The sequence below is a fragment of the Stomoxys calcitrans genome, chromosome 2 (genome assembly GCF_963082655.1).
Source record: "Stomoxys calcitrans chromosome 2, idStoCalc2.1, whole genome shotgun sequence".
Lineage (NCBI taxonomy): Eukaryota > Metazoa > Arthropoda > Insecta > Diptera > Muscidae > Stomoxys > Stomoxys calcitrans.
Window position 1 is genome coordinate 41,469,297 of NC_081553.1, and position 22,145 is coordinate 41,491,441.

A 22,145-nucleotide genomic window follows, 5' to 3' on the forward strand; every position below is an offset into this window, starting at 1 on the left:
TTGCATGGTGGAAGTCTATTATCCTCGAACTCCGGCCATAAGAAAAGCCCCAACGTCTCATCATCTTTCTCACCTTCCTTACACACGCTGTCATTTGCCGCTCCTATTCTGCAAAAGTGCATCCGTAGCCATATGTTTCCCGTCATTAGGCCGAAGGTCATACTGAACTTCTTCTCACTACCCCTCAGTAGTAACCACGTTTGCACCGTAAACCGTTGCAAAGTGCTATATGCACGCTCCACGCCCACGTCCTTAACTCAGATTGTGTAGCCTTAAAAGAATTCGAATTCGATGGCAACCACTTCCCTTTCCTTCCATATTATTCCTCTATGGCCCGCCATTCAAATGATGCGGACCAAAGAACTTTTTACCATTTAAAAACTACTTTGGTCCCATTTTCAGCTGACTTTCGGCTGTTGCAACAAAAATTTTTGGCGTTTTCAATAACAATTTTTTCTGAGTGTATAGCTTTTACTACAATATCGGCTACTATCTTTATATAGGAGCTAAACTAAATCTAAATCTTAACCGCAAGTAATACAACATTCCATACGAAATTTCGTGCAAATCGGTTGAACATTTTGGTAACTACGCCCTTATATACATCGGACGAAACTTCTTCTATTATATACAAATTAAATTGTTGCGCTTTGTTTGTTTATATGTTTGTCTGTTCCGCATAGACTCAAAAACGGCTGAGTCCGGCCATGAGACCCCGGTGAAAATAGGGTGCTACAATTTTTGATATCCGAAGGGCGGGCGGACTCTCCCCCTTACCCCAATTTTAAAAAAACGCCAGATCTCGGAGAAGGATGCACAGATTTAAGGGAAATTTTTTATGCCACCTTATGGTACCCCAAAAACACGAAACTGATATAAAATTTTTGGGGTTGAATAACCTGGGGGAACGCCCCATCCTAAAACCTACCCGAACGGACATGTTTACTGATTGGGACAATATGGGTATCAAATGAAAGGTATTTATGAGTAGAATACGAACTTGGCATAAAAATTGGCCCTAAGTGTCGGAGGGGTACCCCACCCCCAAAAACACCACCCAACAGGACACTTTTACCGCTTTGGGCAACATGGGTATCAAATGAGAGATATTTAAGAGTAGAGTACAAATCTGACATAAAAATTTAGTTATCTGTTAATCTGTTATAAGAATTTGATCCCAGGTGTCTACGGGGCCTCTGCAACCCCAAAATCCCCCAAAATGGGCATGAATGTTTAACGTCACAAAATGGTTATAAAATTAAAGTTTTTTAGAGTTGACTGCGAATCTGATATACACATTTGGGACTGAGTCTGAAACCGACCCACCCATCTATAACCTTTCAATAACCTTATCGGATGAAAGATATATATGAGAGCTATATTTAAATCTGAACCGATTTTAATGAAATTTGCACACGTATTTAGAAGTAAAATGAAACATCTCATGCCACATTTCTCAAAGATCGGACCAAAATTGTGGCTTTTGTAGCCTTAAGAAGCCATATCGGATGGAAGATATAAATGGGAGCTATATCTAAATCTGAACCAATTTTAATGAAATTTCGCGCAGGTATTTGGACGTCAAAGGAAACATCTCTTGCAAAATTTTTTAAAGATCGGGCGAAAATTGTGTCTTCTATAGCCTTAAAAGACCATATCGGATAGACGTTATATATGGGAGCTATATCTAAATCTGGAGCGAGTTTGTTCAAAATCAAAGTTATACAGGAGACCCTGCGAATCTTTAAAAATGTGCTATCCCAAATGGAAGCTTTGAAATATGATTTTGAATGTAGATAAACAATACCAAAAAAATGTATTAGTGTGGATCTGAACGAGACCCATAGCCCTGAATATCTTGATCGCCATTTTCAAAATACTTAACATTATGGGGCTCAAACAAAGTCGAGCTCTAGCACAATGCTGATATCATTTCAGGGTCCGCCCCCTAAACTCCCTTCAAACCGGCAATGTTTGCCTACTATGGCTCAAATGGTAGGTATTTAACAGTTAAAAACGAATCTGATATGCAATTTAGAGGCCAAGTGGTTGTGGGTAAAACAATGGCAGCTCATATAAAATGAGTTTAACAGTAGAGCTCGATGCTGATATTTTTTTCAGGGCTAAGTGCGTTAGTGGCCGTCCCACCCTACATACCCTTCAAACTGGACATATATGTGGATTAAGGCAAAAAGGGGCTCAAATCTGATATCTGTTTTATGGTCATGTGTTTTAGGAACAACTCACTCATCGGTTTACATAGCAGAAATATCAACAAATGCAACGATATCGCCCATTTACAATCCCAACCGACCTACACTAATATGAAATATTTGTGCAAAATTTCAAGCGGCTAGCTTTATTCCTTCGAAAGTTATTTATTACCCCATTTCGTTGAAATTTGAAACAGTGGATAGTTTTAGGTATCCGACGGACGTCCAAATATGGCCGATAAATGGTCTAAGGCCCATAAAAGCTTTATTTTTTATCCGATTTCGCTGAAATTTTAAATACAAAATTCAACAGTGACTCATATTTATTCGACCACTCAATGTCCGTGCCGAATTTGGGTGCCTAAGTTATCCAATTTTCACCAAATTGTGGCGAAAGGGGGTTTACATACACTCGAGGTTGTGGGTATCCAAAGTTCAGCCCGGTCGAACTTAATGCCTTTTTACTTGTTAATATTTATGCCATATTTATTTATTACTGTTTACCCTTTTTCAGCAGACTTTCTGCTGTTTCAGCAAACATTTTTGCTGTTTTTTCTAACAAATTTCTATGATTGTATGGATAAATACCCGGGATTTACCCAATTTACCGGGTAAAGACATTTTGCTTTTGTACCCAACTCCCATCTCTAGACATGACTTCTTGTACCTCTAGAGAGCTTAATATACTTATCCGATTTGGCTGACATTTCCATCCGGTATTTTTTAACATCCATGGTCTACAACTTGTTATAGCTCCTATTTATTTGAAAAATTCATTGAATGAACTTGTCAAATGAGATCCATGGTGGAGGATATATAAGATTCGGACCGGCCGAACATAACACGCTATTACTTGTTCGATTTATATTTACGTTGTAGGGTATTTAATAGTCAGCACCGCCTGTTTTTTGCCTTTTTTAACGACTTAGTGAGAAAACATGTTTTTTTTTATACAACATACATTTTTACATTGCAAATGAACTTTTCTTTATATACATATGGCGGGCGGCCTCACTTATACTGAATCAATGAAATTCCGCTTGTGTTGGAGGAGGTAATGTTCCTGTTGTAGTTTCCGAGGGATCAGTGGTAGTTGTAGGTGAAGGAGGAGAGGCGCCTCCAGCCAAACATTGTTCCAATTGTGTGTATAGAGCTGTGGATTCCTTAATGTAGGCGTCAGTGCTCTTGTTGGTGCAATAGTTTTTGTCATATTCGATTGTTTGATGTCTCAATTGAATGTATTGCATAGTGTTCTTGGCAAGCGTTTGAATTTCCAAAGATTTGGTAAGAGATGTACCAGCCTGTTAATAGAAAATGGTATATTTGTTATATTATTTATGTATAGTTGGGTAAGAATTTCGATAATATTGCATACTTAAAATATATTGCAGAATTAAAATAATATTGCATACTTTTGGGGAGAGAGTATTTGAATACCAATAAAATTAATGGCATTATACGGTCATAATAAAGGAAAACATTTCTTGTAAACTTGAGTGCCCAAAATATTCCAGAGTCAGTATGCAAATGCAAATTTATCCATGAACATTACCCATTAAAGAGCAGAAGCAAAACTTCTCACACATCAATGAGTGCAGTCCGATTTAAGTTTAAGCTCAATGATAAGAGACCTTCTTTTTATAGCCGAGTCCAAACGACGTGCCGCAATGAGACACCTGATTGGCGAGAAGTTTTTACATGGCATAGTACCTCACAAATGTTGCCAGCATTAGAGGGGATAACCCCAGCTGAAAATTTTTTCGGATGTTATGGCCAGGATTCGAACCTTGGCGTTCAGCGTCATAGACAGATATGCTAAGCTCTGCGCTATAATGACCTCCTAGTCAAAATGAATTCTATCAAAGCATTTACATCAAACATATGACTTTGGTCTAGGCCTATCACACGCCGTTCGGACTCGGCTATAAAAAGGAGGCCCCTTATCATTGGGCTTAAATTTGAATCGGACTGCACTCATTGATATGAGAGAAGTTAATGGAATGTTCATAGGCAACATTTGTTGTTGTTTGTTGCTTTATCAGGTTATGAATCGATTCGGTTTATTCTTGAAATGGCACGGTACTAGGAGAAGTCATTGTGCCAATTTTTAGCCGAATCGTAAAAGAATTGAGCCCTCCAGGGGCTCAAGTAATATAATCGGGATATCGGGTTTTAAAAGAGTTATATTGACTTGGAGGTCATCACAACACAAGTAATCGTGCAAAATGTCTGCCGAATCGAATAAGAATTTCAAGCTTAGGGGCTCAAGCAATATAATCGGAAGTTCGGGTTATATGGCAGCTATATCACTTTAAGGATCAATTTGAGGTTTTGACTTTGCATGGCTATTAAAAAAACAAAGGAGAATTCGTTGTGTATAATTCTAAGGGCTCAACAACTCAAAACAGAAGATAGGCTTATATGGGAACTATATTTAAACATGTACCGATTTTACATATTTACAATCCCCAACGACCTACGCCGATAAGCGAATTGTTTAATTCGCTTCGACTTTATTCCTATTGCCATAGACGGATGGACAGACTAACCTTGCTAGAACGATTAGAATGTCGAGACGATCAAGATTATGGGGTCAAACACTAGTGTCACGATCAGGATTAGTATACCCCCATGCTATGATGCACGGTAGCCAAGCATAGCGCAATAAGTCACCTTGCCTTCACAAAGTGTAACCTTGCCAAGTGTAAACCTCTTCATGGACATTAAAGATCGAAAGCAACCAAGGCGGTGAATTCTCCAATATACCATTCGCTAATACTCACCGCATTATGGTAACACTGAAAGTAATCAGCTGATGATTCAATCTTTGAACATCCCTTAAATGAGGAGCAAACATCCTCTCCCTGCTGATAAACATTACTACGATCGTTGGCTACTTCAGATTCCACGGCATTCTGGGCATTCAAGGCGACATCCAGACATTCGTTATAGGACACTGCATAACGTTCATTGGCCTCGGCAATTGCTTGCGAATAGATGGGGAAACACAAAACGTTACGTTCAGGATGTTCATTCATGGATACGCTAGTCTTCAACATGATATTGGCCAATTGACGATGAGCCATAGGCAAGGCGTTAAAGGACAAAGCTCCTTGAGAGGCTACAGCCAGGACGATGAATGTAATAGCCCACATTTCAGGTACGTACACAATTTCTTAAGGTTAGAAGAAAGAAAAAGTCCACCCCAATCAATGGATAATTAAGTGAATACTGAAGAATGTCCCAGGGCAGCAAAGATTTTATACAAAATTTTTGAAATCATTTGTGTATCGATTTCTTATCAAATTTAGTATCAATGTTTTTTATTTTTCGGTAATTTTTTGGCATAACGCATTTTTGCCTGAAATTTAGGTAAGAAATTTACAATACCCCACAGTAAGTAAGCCAAAAAAAAAAAGAGATTTGCGATTTGCCAAGAATGATTAAAAAAATAAACGTAATCAGCGATTTCTGCAGTATTTTGTGTTGTTGTTGTATTTATTATTAATTTAATTTATTGTGTTAAAATATTTAATGTGAACTGTTACGTTATCAGTCATTGGTAGTTTCCTCACCACTTTCCCTATACCATTTGGCCATTTGATTTTGTTGGAATCAGTTGCATGTCAATTTCAATTATTCTAACACGTTAGGCAAGAATTACATGAAGACTTGGAAGATGTTGTCGATGACTCAATTATGGATGTATTGGGAGTTGTAATGAATGATAAAATATTGAAAAAGAAAACAAGTGAATCACCATTAGATGATCTACTAATTAGACCAAGTCAACAACTATGCCAATGACGGCACGTGGCCGTGCAGAACTTGGTTCATTTGACTTCGATACTAGAATTATGCTATCGAACATCCAAGCAACGACTTCATCTGGTAGGGTATCAGATTGGTTCATAGGAAAGATTTTTCTCAAGCACCAATTCGCAAATACTCATGCTATAAAAAGTTAACATTTGCCCATTTTGCTACACCAAAGGAGTCCAGCATTTAACTGGCTAAATGTTTTGGATAATGCACACCTGGACAACACACAGTGTTTCAAAGCAAAGGTGGAAAAAAAGTGGAATTCTTTTAATCTATTGACCTGAGTAGAGTAGAATCACAGTGGGATACTGTTAACAAAATCTAAATGGTGGAGGCCACCGTAGCGCAGAGGTTAGGATGTCCGCCTATGACGCTGAACGCCTGGGTTCAAATCTTGGCGAGACCATCAAAAACAATGTTCAACGGTGGTTGAAAATTATGCTGGCAATATTTGTGAGGTACTATGCCATGTAAAACTTCTCTCCAAAGAGGTGTCGCACTGCGGCACGCCGTTCGGACTCGCCGATAAAAAGGAGGCCCCTTATCATTGAGCTTAAAACTTGCATCGGACTGCACTGAAAATGATAGTGAGACGCTTTCATAAACAGCGAGTAGTTTCTTATATCGCACTGTAGCGGCGATAGAATTCGAGATAAAAATACCGCGAAGCACTGAATGATGGTTGTTTTCGAAATTATTTACTCAACAACAACTTGTTCATTTTACTCTATCTTTAATATCTCGTTCTTCAGTAGTCTTGAAATACAGCATCATTTGGGTTCACCAGTTCAGCAAAAACAGTAACCAATGAATGGATGAATGGTATTGTGGCCTTTGGTACATACACGGTTTGGTAATATTTACGCTATAAAGAAAAGTTCAATCCCAAAGAATGTATTTAAATACTGAATCCCCAATATGACTATGACTAAGATTTAAAATAATTCAAATATAAACTGAGTTAAAAAAGTCAAATTTTTAGCGGCATTCATGGTGGTAAGTGGTCCGGTCGAACTTTATTTATTTATTTATTTTATTTATTTATTTATTAAATATCTGAATAAATAAAATAAATAAATAAATAAAGTTTGACCGGACCACTTACCACCATGAATGCCGCTAAAAATTTGACTTTTGAACGTTATTACCTGTTTACTCCTTCCACCATAGGATGAGGGTATACTAATTTTGTCATTCCGTTTGGAACTCATCGAAATATTGTTCTGAGACCTAATAAAGTTAATATTATTGATATTTTGAGTCAATTTTACCATTACCGTCTGGCTGTCTGTCTGTCGAAAGCAAGCTAACTATCGAACGAGTAAAGATAGGCGCTTGAAATTTTTTGACAAATACTTTCTATTAGTGTAGGTCGATTGGGATTGTAAATGGGCCATATCGGTCCATGTTTCGATATAGCTTCCATATAAACTGATCTGCCGATTATAGTTCTTGAACCTCTTGACAGCGCAATTTTTATCCGAAATTTTTTTGTCTTCAAGATATTCAACATGTGTGCCAAGTATGGCCTAAATCGCTTCAAAAGCTGATACAGCTCCCATATAAACTGATCTCCCGATTATAATACTTGAGCCGATTTCGCTGAAATTTTCCACCACCAACATCTCCTATGACCTTTAACATACGTGCTATGTGTGATCCGTACCGGTCTAAAATCTGATATAGCTTCCATATAAAATAATCCCCCGATGTTATTACTTAAGCCCATATAGGCCACAGTAACATCTCATGTGATCTCCAACATACGTGCCATGTATGGCCTGAATCGGTCTAAAAGCTTATATAGCTCCCTTATTAACCGATTACCCGATTGCACTTATTGAGCCCCTAGAAGGCGTATTGCAAATTGCAAATTAGGCCCATGAACATTCCACTAAGGAACAGGGGCAAACTTCTCACATATCAATGAGTGCACTCCGATTCAAGTTTAAGCTCAATGATAAGGGGCCTACTTTTTATAGCCACCTCTTTGGAGATAAGTTCTACATGGCATAGTACCTCACAAGTGTTGCCAGCATTAGGAGAGGAAAACCGCCGCAGAAAATGTTTTCTGATGGACTCCCCAGGATTCGAACCCAGGCGTTCAGCGTCATAGGCGGACATGGTAACCTCTGCGCTGCGGGCCGAGAGCGTATTACTTGCCTAATTAGGCTAAAAATTTGCACTACGACTTCCCCTATGATCATCAATATACGCGCTAAATATTGTCTGAATCGGTCCATAACCCTATACAGCTTCCAAATGAACCGATCTCCCAATTTTGTTTCTTGAGCCCATATAGGGTGCAATTTTTTCCCATTTGCCTGAAATTTTGAATATTGACATCTCCCATCACCTCCAACATATGTGTCAAATATGGCCTGAATCGGCCAAAACCCTGATATCGCTCTCATATAAACCGATCATCCCATTGCACTTCTTGAGCCCCTAAAGGGCGCAGTTTTTGTCTGGTCTCCGGATTTCATTTCTTGAGCTCATATAGTTCGCAATTTTTAACCGATTTAGCTGCAATTTTGCACTGTGACATTTCCAGTGACCTCCAACATACGTGCCTTTTGTGACCCCAAATCAGTGTAAAACCTGATATAGCTCCCACATAAACAGATCTCCCGATTGCATATCTTGAGCACCTAGAGGACGAAATTTTGCACAACGTCTTCCCCTATGACCGTCAACATACTTGCCAAATAGGCCCTTAATAGATCTAAAACCTAATATAGTCCGCCTATAAACCGATCTCCCGATGGTACTTCTTCAGTCCCTAGAGGACGCAGTTCTTTTCTGGTCCCAACATCCAAACCAAGTATGGCCCGAATCAGTCCATAACCTGATATAGCTTCAATAGCATGGTAATTCTTATCCCTTATCCTTTGTTTGTCTAAAGCGAGATACCGTGCTAAGAATTTTACAAATCCGATCCATTGCGCAGGGACTAAGACCGCTTTTACTTGTTTTAATCTAATCAAATATGTAAACAAACGTTAACTTTTTATATTCTGAAAATTTATTATCGCTGTTTCTGAAGGCAAAAACGCTGCGGAGCGCCGTTATGTCAATAATTCTCTTCTAAAAGTTATTAATTTTTGTGAGTCTATTTAGTTGTAATCTTCGGTGACTTCTTCATCGTCTTCTGGTTCGCTGGTGACGATCACACCAGTCTTCAAACATCTGTCCAATTCGCTGTAGAGACGAGTTGATTCTTTAACATAGGCATTGGAGCATTCGTCGGAGCAATGCTTTTGATCGTACTCAATGGTTTGGTAACGCAAGTTGACGTATTGCATCTTGGTCTTAGAGACAGTTTGAATGTCCAAGGACTTTGCAAGAGAGGCATCAGCCTGAAATGGTTTGTAGAAAAATTTAGACACCATGCAAGTTGTTCACACCTCATCAAACTTACCGCTTTAACATAACACTCAAAAAAATCCGAAGAAGATTCCTTTTGGGAACATTCTTCGTAAGAGGAACAGACACTCTCACCATTAGCAGTAACCTGAGCACGATCATCGGCTACTTCGGCTTCAAGTTTCTCGGTCTCAGTGGTAGCAGTTTCGAGACATCCATTTAATTTGGTCTCATACTTCTCATTTGCAGCATTGATGCCCTTCGTATAGACCTCGAAACATTGAGATGCCTGAGCAGGATTTTCCTTCATGGCTTGATCTCTCAAGAGGATAGCAGCCGAAAGGTTGTTTTCAGCTTCGCTCAAGGCACTGCGAGATAAGGCCCCTTGGGTGGCAATGGCCAACAAGAAGTATAATGTAATAGCCAACATTTTTTTTCTCGAACAGCAAGCAGCAGGGCGTTTCTATGAACAGCGATTGGCTAAGGTGAGGGTACTGATGAATGCCATTTGCCTAACTTAGATTTTATAGAAAATTTTCAAATCAGTTTCACACTTGTCACTTTACGGCTGGGATTAAATAGAGATTTAAGCACTAAGAACTTTCAATTGGATATTTGTAAGGCTTTGTTAAAAGATGCAAAAAAAAATAAAGTCCATGATAGGACTTTTATTGTAGACTTTCTGGCTTTAATGTGTAATGCATTCAGTGATAAGAAGTCTCTTGAACATCAAGAGCTTTTAAATAAAATATAAATATTTGAGAGTATTACCAGCATATTTTTTGACGCAGTGAATGATATTTATCAGCAAAATTGGCAAAGACTGTTTGTCAATGGCATTTCAATAATTGCCACAAATTGTCAAGATTCAGTTGTAATAAAACTTTAGTACAAACTGGTGGTTCAAAGACCCCGAGACATCGAGAGAAAAGAAAAGGGAATGCAACATCAATTCCATAAAATTAAGACAGAAATAAAAAAACAGTCGGAATGGCTTGGAGGAGGATCTTCCATCTGGATGCAAATTGAGTAACATATGCCGTTAGTGTGCTTAAGACATCCAAAACATTTTTTTCCCAACTCCTAGTATTCCATAGTGGTGGGGATGAGAATACACAAGACAATATCTCTGATGACAGAATTGAATGAGTACCCTCTAGGTTGCTTTGGAGGCACCCAGCAATAGAAAACAAGACTGCAGGAGCTGATAGATTGCCAACTAAAATATTAAATAATAAAGACGACGTTCTTATTAGGCATATACGAGTACATCATCTCTTCCGCGCAATCTGGCTAAAAGAACAAATTCCCAATAATTGAAACTTCAACATATTATATCCAAGACAGTATGTGGGAATTATAGAGGACTAAGTCTTCTTTTTATCGCATTCCATATACTTTCCGGAATACTGTAAAATAATAATTTAGCTTTCGGTCAAATTAAAAAAAAAAAAAAAACAGTAAGGAAGGGAAAAACCCTACCATATAAGTATCAAGTGGGAACTATATCCAATTCAGAACCAATTTTTATGGACCTCGGCGGGTGTTTTCAGATGGGTTTTTTAACAATTCGTACCAAATTTTGAGCAAATATGTTCAAACTGTAATAACGACGGATCACAAATGACAACGTTATTGCAAATTACCCAAAATCTGACGAACAGGCCATCGTAGCGCAGAGGTTAGCATGTCCGCCTATGATGCTGAACGCCTGGGTTCGAATCCTGGCGAGACCATCAGAAATTTGACAAACATATATATGGGAGCTATATCTAAATCTGAACCGATTTTTTTCAATACACTTCGTCTTTAGGCCGGAAAACATGCCTGTACCAAATTTTAAGACGATCGAATGAAAATTGCGACCTGTACTTTGTACACAAATTAACATGGGCAATCGGGCAGACAGACAGACGAACATATCTAAATCGAATCAGAAAGTGATTCTGAGTCGATCGGTATACTTATCAATGGATCTTTATCTCTTCCTACTGGGTATTACAAACAAACGCACTAAGTTATAATACCCTGTACCAAAGTATTGGTGTAGTGTATAAAAGAAAAAGTAAATAGGCTTTTAGTTTGGCCGGGCCGAACTTTGGATACCCACCACATCGGGTATGTAAACCACCTTTCGCCATAGTCTGGTGAAAAATGCATAATTTTTGCCCCATAGCAGCTACATCGATATATGGTCCGATTTGTACCAGATTCGACACGGCCATTGAGTGGTCTAATAAGTACTAGTCATTGTTAAATTTTGTAGAACCAAATATTGGTCTGGTAGCTATATCCAAATATAGACCGATCGGAACCATATACGACTCGAATGTCGAAAAGCCTAACATAAGTCACTGTGTCAAATTTCAGCGAAATCGGACAATAAATGCGCCTTTTATGGGTTCAACGTCTGAAGTCGAGAGATCGGTCTATATTGCAGCTATATCTAAATCTAGAGCGACCTGAGCCGACAAGAATGTGTAGAAGCCTAACACAACTCACTGTCCCAAATTTCAGCGAAATCGGATAACAAATGTGGATTTAACGGGCCATAGACCTTAAATCGGCAGATCGCGTGGTTTCAACAGACAGACATGTTAAGACCGTCTTCGATTTTTACGACTATCAAGAATATATATATACTTTATAGGATCGGAAATGGATATTTCGGTGTGTTGCAAACGGAATGGCTTATTAAATATACCCCCATCATTCTGTGGTGGGTAAAAAATATGTAGAGAATGAATATTATAACAAGTTTCAGCGAAATCGCATAATAACTACGCTATTAAAGGGAATGCAAATTTCCCCGTGAACTTTCCGTTAAAGAACAGTGGCAAATTTCTCACATATCAATGAGTGCTGTCCCATTTTTTAAGCTCAATAATAAAGGGACTCCCTTTTTTATCCGTGTCCGAAAGTCGTGCCGCAGAGCGATACCTCTTTGTGGAGAAGTTTTTATAAAGCTGCAATACCAAATGATACAGATATACCGCTGAAAATGTTCATTATGTTCTCGCCAGGACTCGATTCAGCGTCATAGGCGGACATCCTAACCTCTGCACTACAGTGCCCTCCTAAGGGTAAAAGACCTACTATTTAGGGATAAAAGACCTTAAATCGGGAGATCGGACTACATATGTGGAATATATCCAAATATGGTCCGATCTGAATCATACTTGGTCGGACATCGAAATGCCTAACATAGCTCACTGTACCACATTAGATAATAAAAGCTCCTTCTATGGGCCCAAGAACATAAATCGGGAAATATATCTATATGGCAGCTATATCCAAATATGGTTCGATCTGCACCATAGTCAACAAACATGTCGAGCGGTCACAAACAACCCACTGATCCAAATTTCAGCGAAATTAAGTAATGGAAGGATGATCTAGAAATCTGTTTATTTAGAGCTATATCAGGTTATAGACCGATTCAGATCCTACTTGGCACAGTTTTTGAAAGTCATAACGGAAACCATATGCAAAATTTCAGCCAAATCGGATTATAATAGCGGCTTGTAAGGGCTCAAGAAGTCAAATCCGAAGATCGGTTTATAAGGGAGTTATATCAGGAAATTTGGATCGTACTAAGTACAGTTATTGAAAATCATAACAAAACACTACATGTAAAACTTCGGCCAAATCGAACAAAAATTGCGTCTTGAAGGGCTCAAGAAGTCAAATCGGTAGATCGGTTTATATGGGAGTTGTTGGAAGTTATAACATGCAAAATTTCTAGATCGGACAAAAATGCCACTCAAGAAGTAAAATCGGGGATCGGTTTATATGTGGGTTCTATATCTAAATCTGAACTGATATGGCCCATTTGCAAACTCCAACGACCTACTTCAATATTAAGTATATGTGCAAAATTTTAAGCAGCTAGATCTACGCGTTCGACCGCTATCGTGATTTCGACAGACAGACGGTCATGGGTTGATCGACTCAGAGCGTCGAGACGATCAAGAATATATACATACTTTATGGGCTCATAGACGAATATTTCGAATGACTAGATTAGTATACCCCATCCTATGGTGGTGGCTATAAAAAAAACGAAATAAAGCCCTCATTATCGTTGTTTCATATAAATACAAAAGTTTTGGGTCTTATTTCATTTTCTGTTTGGAGCTTTATTTCAATGGGGCCTTATTTCATACCGCCAGTCGGATATGAATCACAAGGGTCAAGAACAATAATCGGGAGATCGGTGGGAGCTACATCAGGTGTTGAACCGATTCACGCCATACTTAGTACAGTTATTGAAAGTAAAACAAGTAAAAAGGTCTTAAGTTCGGCCGGGCCGAACTTTGGATACCCACCACCTCGGTTACATACGTAAACCACCTTTTATCAAAATGCGGTGAAAAATGCAAACCTTATGCTCCATAGCAGCTTTATCGAAATATATTCCGATTTGGACCAAATACTAATAGATACAAGTCATTGCGCTGTTGTGTATAACAAAATATTGATCTTTTTAGTAACTATATCTGAAAATAAACCGATCTGAACCATATACGACACGGATGTCGAAAAGCCTAACATAAGTCACTATGTCAAATTTCAGTGAAATCGGAATATAAATGCGCCTTTTATGGGGCCAAGACTTTAAATCGAGGTATCGGTCTATATGGCAGCTATATCCAAATCTGGAACGATCTGTGCCATATTGCAGAAATATGTCGATGCGCTTAACGTAACTAACGGTTCCAAATTTCGGCGAAATCGGACAATAAATGCGCCTTTTATGGGCCCAAAAACTTAAATCGAGTGGTCGGTCTATATAGCAGCTATATCCAAATCTGGTCCGATTTGTGACATATTGCAGAAATATATCGAGAGTCTTAACTTAACTCACTGTCCCAAATTTCGCCACCATCGGACAATAAATGCGCCTTTTATAGGCCCAAAGCCTTAAATCGAGAGATCGGTCTACATGCCAAATATATCCAAATCTGGACTGATCTTGGCCAAATTGAAGAAAGATGTCGAGTGTTTCAACACAACTCACGGTCCCAAATTTCGTCACCATCGGACAGTAAATGCGCCTTTTATGGCCCCAAGACCTTAAATCGAGAGATTGGTCTATAGGGCAGCTATATCTAAATCTGGACCGATCTGTGCCATATTGCAGAAATATATCGAGGGTCTTAGCTTAACTCACTGTCCCAAATTTCGTCACCATCGGACAGTAAATGCGCCTTTTATAGGCCCAAAGCCTTAAATCAAGAGATCCGGTCTATATGGCAGCTATATCAAAATCTGGACCGATCTGTGCTATTTTGCAGAAATATGTCGAGGGGCTTGCCTTAACTCACGGTCCCAATTTTCGGTGACATCGGACAATAAATGCGCCTTTTTTGGGCCCAAAGCCTTAAATCGAGAGATCGGTCTATATAACAGCTATATATTTAAATCTGGACCGATCTGGGCCAAATTGAAGAAAGATGTCGAAGGGCCTATCACAACTCACTGTACCAAATTTCAGCAAATTCAGATAATAAATGTGGCTTTTATGGGCCCAAGACCCTAAATCGGCGGATCGGTCTATATGGGGGCTGTATCAAGATATAGTCCGATATATCCCATCCTCGAACTTAACCTGCTTATGGACAAAGAAAAAGAATTTGTGCAAAGTTTCAGCACAATATCTCTATTTTTAAAGACTGTAGCGTGATTTCAACAGACAAACGGACGGGCATGGCTAAATCGTATTCGAATTTTACGCTGATCAAGAATATATATTCTTTATAAGTTCACAAAATGGCTATTTCGATGTGTTGCAAAAGGAATGACAAAATGAATATACCCCCATCCTTCGGCGGTGGGTATAAAAAAGCCCTCATGCTTTATTTCAACCAAATCGAAGTCAAGAACCGAAATCGGTTTCTATGGCAGCTATATCAAAACATTGACCGTTATGTCCCATTTACAATCCCATCCGACCTACACTAATAGAAAATATTTGCGCTAAATTTCAAGCGATTAGCTAAATCGAATGTTAGCGTGCTTTCCACAGACGGACAGACAGGCCTAGATCGACTTATAATATCATGACGAATGTTTCAAGGCATTACAAACGGAATGACGAAATTAGTTTATCCCCTATGGTGGAGGATATGAAAACAACTACTCTTAAAAAATTACCCTTAATCTTTTAGAGTTTTGGACCGTGAAAGGGGTAAATCATACCCAGTTTAACTGGTTTCTGATTTGACTTTAGAAATGCTAGTATTTGCAATTTTTATCTGATTTGTTTGAAACTTAGGCTATCTTCTAAGTCCTTGTGCGGTTAACTTGACATATGCGATCCACTGATGAGAGGATTTAAGTGTAGAGAGCGAACAGCCCCCACTTTACACTCGTTTTGCCTATTTTTTAACTTCTCCCCATGAACTTCTAGGTCAAGTAATGATGTTTTTTGCTATATGTTGTTTCGCAATCACAGAAAACAAGCAAACAATCAAGTCATGATTATGTGGTGGTGCCTTATCATCGATTATCTTGCGATTGATAGTAAAATAGTAAAAGGTGACAGCAAATGTAATTACCGATAAGGATCAATTAAAGTTTTACTACTTTACGATTCCATGGAATTGTTGATCAATGCAGTGTATGTAGATAAACTACATTTCAATGTAGTTAGTAGCGCCATTGCAAGTAGTTAAAACTTAATTTCTTTTGCTAATCCTAAGTCGGTCAGTGAGTGATAAGACATTGGCTAATATGACAATAATTGACAATTTTCTATAAAATCAAGACGATACAAACTGTAATGGGCAGTATCTAACTTTAGTTCATCATTGGCGTTACCATCACCTATATCTAACTGCAAGTGAAAATGTTGGCTCTTACCTTGCTTGTCTTGGCTTTGGCCTCACAGGGTGTTTTCTCTGTGCCCATGTCCTTGGATCATGAGGCTCAAAAGGAAATGGCCAATGCTATTGAGAGGACTAGTCAATCCATGAGAGATAATCCTGAACGTTCTGCCGAATGTTTTGCTGTCTATTCGCAAGGAATTACTGCGGCCAATGAGAAATACGAGCTGGCCTATAGTAAATGTGTCGACACTGCTGCCGAGGAACTCCAAAGAGTTGAAGCTGAAGTGGCTGAAGATCGTAACAGTGTTCGCAGTGCTGGTGAGGCTGTTTGCTCCTCATTCCAGGTGTGCTCAAACAAGGAATCATCTGCAGACTTTTTTGAGTGCTACCTTGAAGCGGTGAGTTTTTGGGAATGATTGAATGAATCGTCCACAAAAAATAAAGAATTTTATGACATTTCAGGCTAGTGCTTCTTTGACAAGCTCCCTGGACATGCAGACTGTTTCCAAGACCAAGATGCAGTATGTCAATTTAAGATATCAGACCATTGAGTATAATAAAGTACATTGCTCCGATGAGTGTTCGAACACCTATATGAAGGAAACAACCACACTATTCAATCAATTGGATGAATGTTTGAAAACTGGTGTACCCGTGCCACCAGTGGTTCCCACCGAACCCAGTCCTCCCACCGAGACCACAGGAGAACTAATGTAAATGGATCTAAGGGGATCTAAAGCGAAGCAGCCGCAAACTTCCAAAAAAACATCTTTGGGTTTTTAGTGTTTCAAAATTCAAAAATCCTTTTTGCAACAAATAGAATAAAATGCATTCAAAATATAATATGAAATAAATAAAGAATCCATCGAAATGGATGGATAGACACTATTAAAATTTTTGGATCCACCCATTTTTAGATTCGGCGATCTGGATGGTTCAACGGTAGGAACTAGAAGGCATCTTCCTTCTTCTGTTCCTGTGGTATCACAATGGACGAAAAGATCTAATTGATTCTGATGGCTGCCACTTAAAGCTAACATAACCATCACCAAGTGATTAACGTGCCAACAACCATTTAGCCATGTGAGTATCATGATATTAAAATCCGGTGTTGCCAACTAGCATGTTTTTTGCTGCGGCTATACCTTTACCATAAATTCTTTATCAAATATTCCCTCGTTAAGAGAAATTGTCCGACCATTAGATCAGATATATACTCTCAAGAAGGGGACAGCGTTTATAAATATTTTCTCTTTAGGCGTTAAATATACCATTGGTTTGTTCGTTCTTGACGTTGCTATAAGGCGTTGGAAGTCTCTCTGTACACCCGAATTGGCTAACAACCTACTAAGAGAATTGTAGAAAAAGAGAGAGTTATCTTTGAAACCTATGTACGATTCCGTTGAGTGAACAAGATCAAAGAGATATTTCGTTGGTCTTTCCCCCAGGAAGGAAGAACTTCGAGGCAAGTTGAAAGGAAACTTTAAAAGTGACTTCTCCTTGATTCAGATATTGGGAAAATCGCATAGGACTGGAGCAGAAAATGGAATCAAGCCAACTCATTCGAATGTACACATTCTGCCCATCTTGCAAAAACTCAAAAACTCAGAGTGTGGCAACATACAAGTAATGAAATAAATTCGGTAGTAAAAGTATGATCAGAGCTCAGAGTACGCTTAAAACTAGAAGGAACATAAACTATGAGCCTCATTTCAATATGTTATTCAATAATTCTATAACTTAATTTTACTTGGTTCTAAGGCATAAACAAATCCAAAAATAGAAAGCAGAAAAAAAACAACATGGTTGAACCAGGCCCGAATTCACCCAGCCAAATTGAATATATTGGGTCACTGATAAACTAGGCAGACGATTTTTTTCCTTTTTTCATGATGACGTGTTGACAAAGTAAACCCCCTTGCTCCATAATATGTTGATTAGATAAGTTGAGAGAATACACAACACGTACTTCCTAAAATCGGAAACTTAATTAGTATGGCTGGTTGTTTACGGTGATATATTTATTGTTTTGTATTGATTAGTTCGTCTCCGAAAAATTATGGCTTTCGATAATCATAATTTTTTTGGTCAAATTAAAACGCTTGCAAATGAGGGGTGATTTCCCTGAAACAATTTCCGGTCAAAACATATGCCATATGGTTTCAAATACAACAAGCAAACATGTGTTCATTTCCGCCACAGCGAATTTGGGGAACTCATGGTGGTTTGGATTCTGCTGAATATCTACACATATTGACTTAGTTAATAGTAAGATATTCGCAAACATGCGAATATCTGGAAGCATAGCCAGATTTCGCTTAAATTTGAAACAGTAAGTAGTTTTACGCCTCCTAACATAGGACCCAAATATACTTCAGATCGGATTGAACCACATTTGGGTCCTATGTTAGGAGGCGTAAAACTACTCAATGTTTCAAATTTAAGCGAAATCTGTTAATAAATAAAGCTTTTATGGGCTTCAGACCCTTTATCGGCTGATCGGTGTATATGACAACTATATCTAAATCTGGTCCGATCTAAGCCAAATACAAGAAGGATGTCGAAGGGCCTAACACAATTCATTGTCCCAAATTTTGGCAAAATGGGACAATAAATGCGCCTTTTATGAGCCCAAGACTTTAAATCGAGAGATCGGTCTATATGGCAGCTATATCAAAATCTAAACCGATCTAGGCCAAATTCATCGGACATCGGACTTTAAATGCGCCTTTTATGGGCCCAAAACCTTAAATCGAGCGACCGGTCTATATGGCAGCTATATTCAAATCTGAACCGATCTAGGCCAAATTCAAGAAAGATATCGGGTGGCCTAGCACAACTCACTGTCCCAAATTTCGACGAAATCGGACAATAAATGTGCCTTTTATGGGCCCAAAACCTTAAATCGAGAGATCGGTCTATATGACAGCTATATCCAAATCTGAACCGATCGGGTCCAAATTGAAGAAAGATGTCGAGTGGTCTAACGCAACTCACTATCCTAAATTTCCGCAAAATTGGATAATAAATGGGCCTAAGACCCTAAATCGGCGGATCGGTCTATATGGGGGCTATATCAAAATATAGTCCGATGTAGCAAATCTTCGAACTTATGCACTAAAAAAGAAAAAGTAGCGTGATTTTAACAGGCAGACGGACGGACATGGCTAGATCGTCTTAGATTTTTACGCTGGTCAAGAATAGGGTCGGAAACGGATATTTCGATGCGTTGCAAACGGAATGACAAAATGAATATACCCCATCCTTCGGTGGTGGGTATAAAAAGTCATTTGGCGCCAAGTCAGGACTATACGGCGGATAACTCATCAAATCGATGTTTTGAGTACTCAAAAATGCAGTTGCTTGAGCCGCTGTGTGAGAGATCGCATTGTCGTGGTGAAGAGTGGTCCGTCTTTGGCGGTTGGTTTTACTGATTTCTTGGAAGACAACTGGCAAACAAATAGTTGTGTACCACTCAGAATTGACTGTTCTGCGTTGTTATAGTAGTACAATTGCGACATGTCTAGCTTTTCTAAAATAAACAGGCGATCATTTGCTTGGAAGTGCTTCGTGCGCGAGCATCTTTGTTGAATTTGGCTCATCTTGAATTACTCATACAGTCGACTGCTGTTTACTTTCGGGGTCATACGCTTAAATGCACGATTAATCACCTGTCACGATGTCATAGACATGCGAAGCACCTCGATCGTATTTAGTTGTTGTTGATATAATCCGCGTGTAAAATACAATCGCAAGAACATTTTCACTATTTAATTTCATTTTTTGGGCGAGATAAATCTTTTAAGTTACTGTAAATAACACAAATAGCGCTCGTATGCCAAAACGTTCATTTTAACATTTTTCATTTTAAATGTAAACCAATTGCTGCGATTGTATATCTAATGGAGATAGCATTAACTCATGTATAATAAAATATTTATATAAAAATATGGTCACACTTATCAAAAAAGATACAATTATATTTTTTCTTAGATTCACTTTTAGTAGCAAACACCCCTTTTTTTTAATTACTTCATTTAAGTCGTTTACCAACACGCGTGCTATGTGTCCACAATATGCAGTCCATTGTGTTATCTAATAGGAAATTATTGATGGAAAGGGGAAAAAAGGGGGAGTAGTTATGGACATTCGCAAAAGTTATTTTTACATTTAAATTGCCACATATTTGGTATTGTTTTGCAAGGCATTTGTTTGTTCTTTAAATTAGAGGTGTGGACGTGAGTCGTGAGTTGTCATGTCATGCGTGAATCACTCGTGAGTCATGTTATTCGTGAATGACATCCAAATCCAATCACGTGATCATGCGTGACCTTGATTGAGCGTGAGTAAGTGATATCATGCTCACGAAACTAATCACGGCTCACGAGATGCTTGGGATTTACAAGAAAATCACGATCAAATTAAAAAAGAAACAAGTAAAAAGGCGTTAAGTTCGGCCGGGCCGAACTTTGGATACCCACCACCTCGGGTATATATGTAAACCACCTTTCATCAAAATCCGGTGAAAATTGCATACGTTATGACCCATATCAGTTATATCGAAATATGTTCCGATTTGGACCAAATACTAATAAGTACAAGTTATCGCTCAATCGTGTATAACAAAATATTGGTCTTTTTAGTAGCTATATCTAAAAATAAACCAATTTGAACCATATACGACACGGATGTCGAAAAGCCTAATATAAATCACTGAGTCAAATTTCAGTGAAATCGGATTATAAATGCGCCTTTAATGGGGCCAAGACTTCAAATCGAGATATCGGTCTACATGGGAGCTATACGCAAATCTTAAACGATCTAGACTAAATTGCAGAAATATGTGGAGGGGCTTAACTTAACTCTCTGTCCCAAATTTCGGCGACATCGGACAATAAATGCGCCTTTTATGGCCCCAAAACCTTAAACCGAGAGATCGGTCTATATGGCAGCTATATTCAAATTTGGACCGATCTATGCGATAATGCAGAAGTATGTCAAGGGGCTTAACTTAACTCACTGTCCCAAATTTCGGTGACATCGGACAATAAATGCGCCTTTTATGGACCTAAGACCCTAAATTGGAGGATCAGTCTATATGGCAGCTATATCCAAATCTGAACCGATCTGAGCCAAATTGACGAAGGACGTCGAAGGGCCTAACACAACTCACTGCCCCAAATTTCAGCAAAATTGAATAATAAATGCGCCTTTTATGGGCCTAAGACCCTTAATTGGAGGATCGGTCTATATGGCAGCTATATCCAAATCTGAACCGATCTGAGCCAAATTGACGAAGAATGTCGAGTGGCCTAACCCAACTCACTGCACAAAATTTCAGCAAAATCGGATAATAAATGTGGCTTTTATTGGCCTAAGACCCTAAATCGGCGGATCGGTCTATATTGGGGCTATATCAAGATATAGTCCGATATAGCCCAAGTGCCCCTGCTTATGGACAAAAAAAGAATCTGTGCAAAGTTTCAGCTCAATATCTCTATTTTTGAAGACTATAGCGTGATTTCAACAGACAGACGGACGGACATGTCTAGATCGTCTAGATAGGGTCGGAAATGGATATTTCGATGTGTTGTAAACGGAATGACAAAATGAATATACCCCCGTCCTTCGGTGGTGGGTATAAAAACAAACCGAACAAAGATGATCGAGAGACCGGTTTACTTAGGAGCTATATAAGGTTATAGACTGATTTTGACCGTACTTGGCACAGTTGTTGAAAGAACACCGCATTCAAAATTTCAGCCAAATAGTGAGAGAATGCGGCTTGTAAGGGCTGAAGAAATCGGGAGATCGGTTTATATGGGAGCTATATCAGGGTATAGAACGATTTAGACCGTTCTTGGCACATTCGCCGCGGATGACATTCGTAACTTCGATCAAGGTGAATTGCGAT

At 38.7% G+C, this 22,145-nt stretch overlaps 3 protein-coding genes across 3 annotated transcripts; 1 reads left to right on the forward strand and 2 right to left on the reverse strand.

The window, feature by feature from the left end:
• Nucleotides 1–3,223: 3,223 nt before the first annotated feature.
• On the reverse strand, nucleotides 3,224–5,444 carry LOC106086096 (protein TsetseEP). The gene is made up of 2 exons (XM_013250623.2): nucleotides 4,997–5,444; nucleotides 3,224–3,514 (listed from the first exon to the last, which is right to left on the reverse strand). The coding sequence occupies exons 1-2, from the start codon at nucleotides 5,366–5,368 to the stop codon at nucleotides 3,239–3,241; spliced, it is 648 nt and encodes a 215-aa protein (XP_013106077.2). The 5' UTR covers nucleotides 5,369–5,444; the 3' UTR covers nucleotides 3,224–3,238.
• Nucleotides 5,445–9,037: 3,593 nt separating this feature from the next.
• On the reverse strand, nucleotides 9,038–9,917 carry LOC106086097 (protein TsetseEP). The gene is made up of 2 exons (XM_013250624.2): nucleotides 9,457–9,917; nucleotides 9,038–9,394 (listed from the first exon to the last, which is right to left on the reverse strand). Exons 1-2 carry the CDS (start codon nucleotides 9,829–9,831, stop codon nucleotides 9,152–9,154), a joined length of 618 nt encoding a protein of 205 aa, XP_013106078.2. The 5' UTR covers nucleotides 9,832–9,917; the 3' UTR covers nucleotides 9,038–9,151.
• A 5,846-nt stretch (nucleotides 9,918–15,763) lies between these two features.
• LOC106086084 (protein TsetseEP) lies at nucleotides 15,764–17,894 on the forward strand. The gene is made up of 3 exons (XM_059362856.1): nucleotides 15,764–16,629; nucleotides 16,694–17,314; nucleotides 17,490–17,894. The coding sequence occupies exons 1-2, from the start codon at nucleotides 16,252–16,254 to the stop codon at nucleotides 16,946–16,948; spliced, it is 633 nt and encodes a 210-aa protein (XP_059218839.1). The 5' UTR covers nucleotides 15,764–16,251; the 3' UTR covers nucleotides 16,949–17,314; nucleotides 17,490–17,894.
• The last annotated feature ends 4,251 nt before the right edge of the window (nucleotides 17,895–22,145 follow it).

What these genes read in the sequence shown, in the direction of transcription:
- LOC106086096 (XM_013250623.2), bottom strand. Translation starts at nt 5,368, where the DNA reads ATGTGGGCTATTACATTCATCGTCCTGGCTGTAGCCTCTCAAGGAGCT. An exon ending in TTCAGTGTTACCATAATGCG is followed by an intron (nt 3,515 to 4,996) that starts GTGAGTATTAGC and finishes TTCTATTAACAG; the next exon opens with GCTGGTACATCTCTTACCAA.
- LOC106086097 (XM_013250624.2), bottom strand. Translation starts at nt 9,831, where the DNA reads ATGTTGGCTATTACATTATACTTCTTGTTGGCCATTGCCACCCAAGGG. An exon ending in TTGAGTGTTATGTTAAAGCG is followed by an intron (nt 9,395 to 9,456) that starts GTAAGTTTGATG and finishes AAACCATTTCAG; the next exon opens with GCTGATGCCTCTCTTGCAAA.
- LOC106086084 (XM_059362856.1), top strand. Translation starts at nt 16,252, where the DNA reads ATGTTGGCTCTTACCTTGCTTGTCTTGGCTTTGGCCTCACAGGGTGTT. An exon ending in TTGAGTGCTACCTTGAAGCG is followed by an intron (nt 16,630 to 16,693) that starts GTGAGTTTTTGG and finishes ATGACATTTCAG; the next exon opens with GCTAGTGCTTCTTTGACAAG.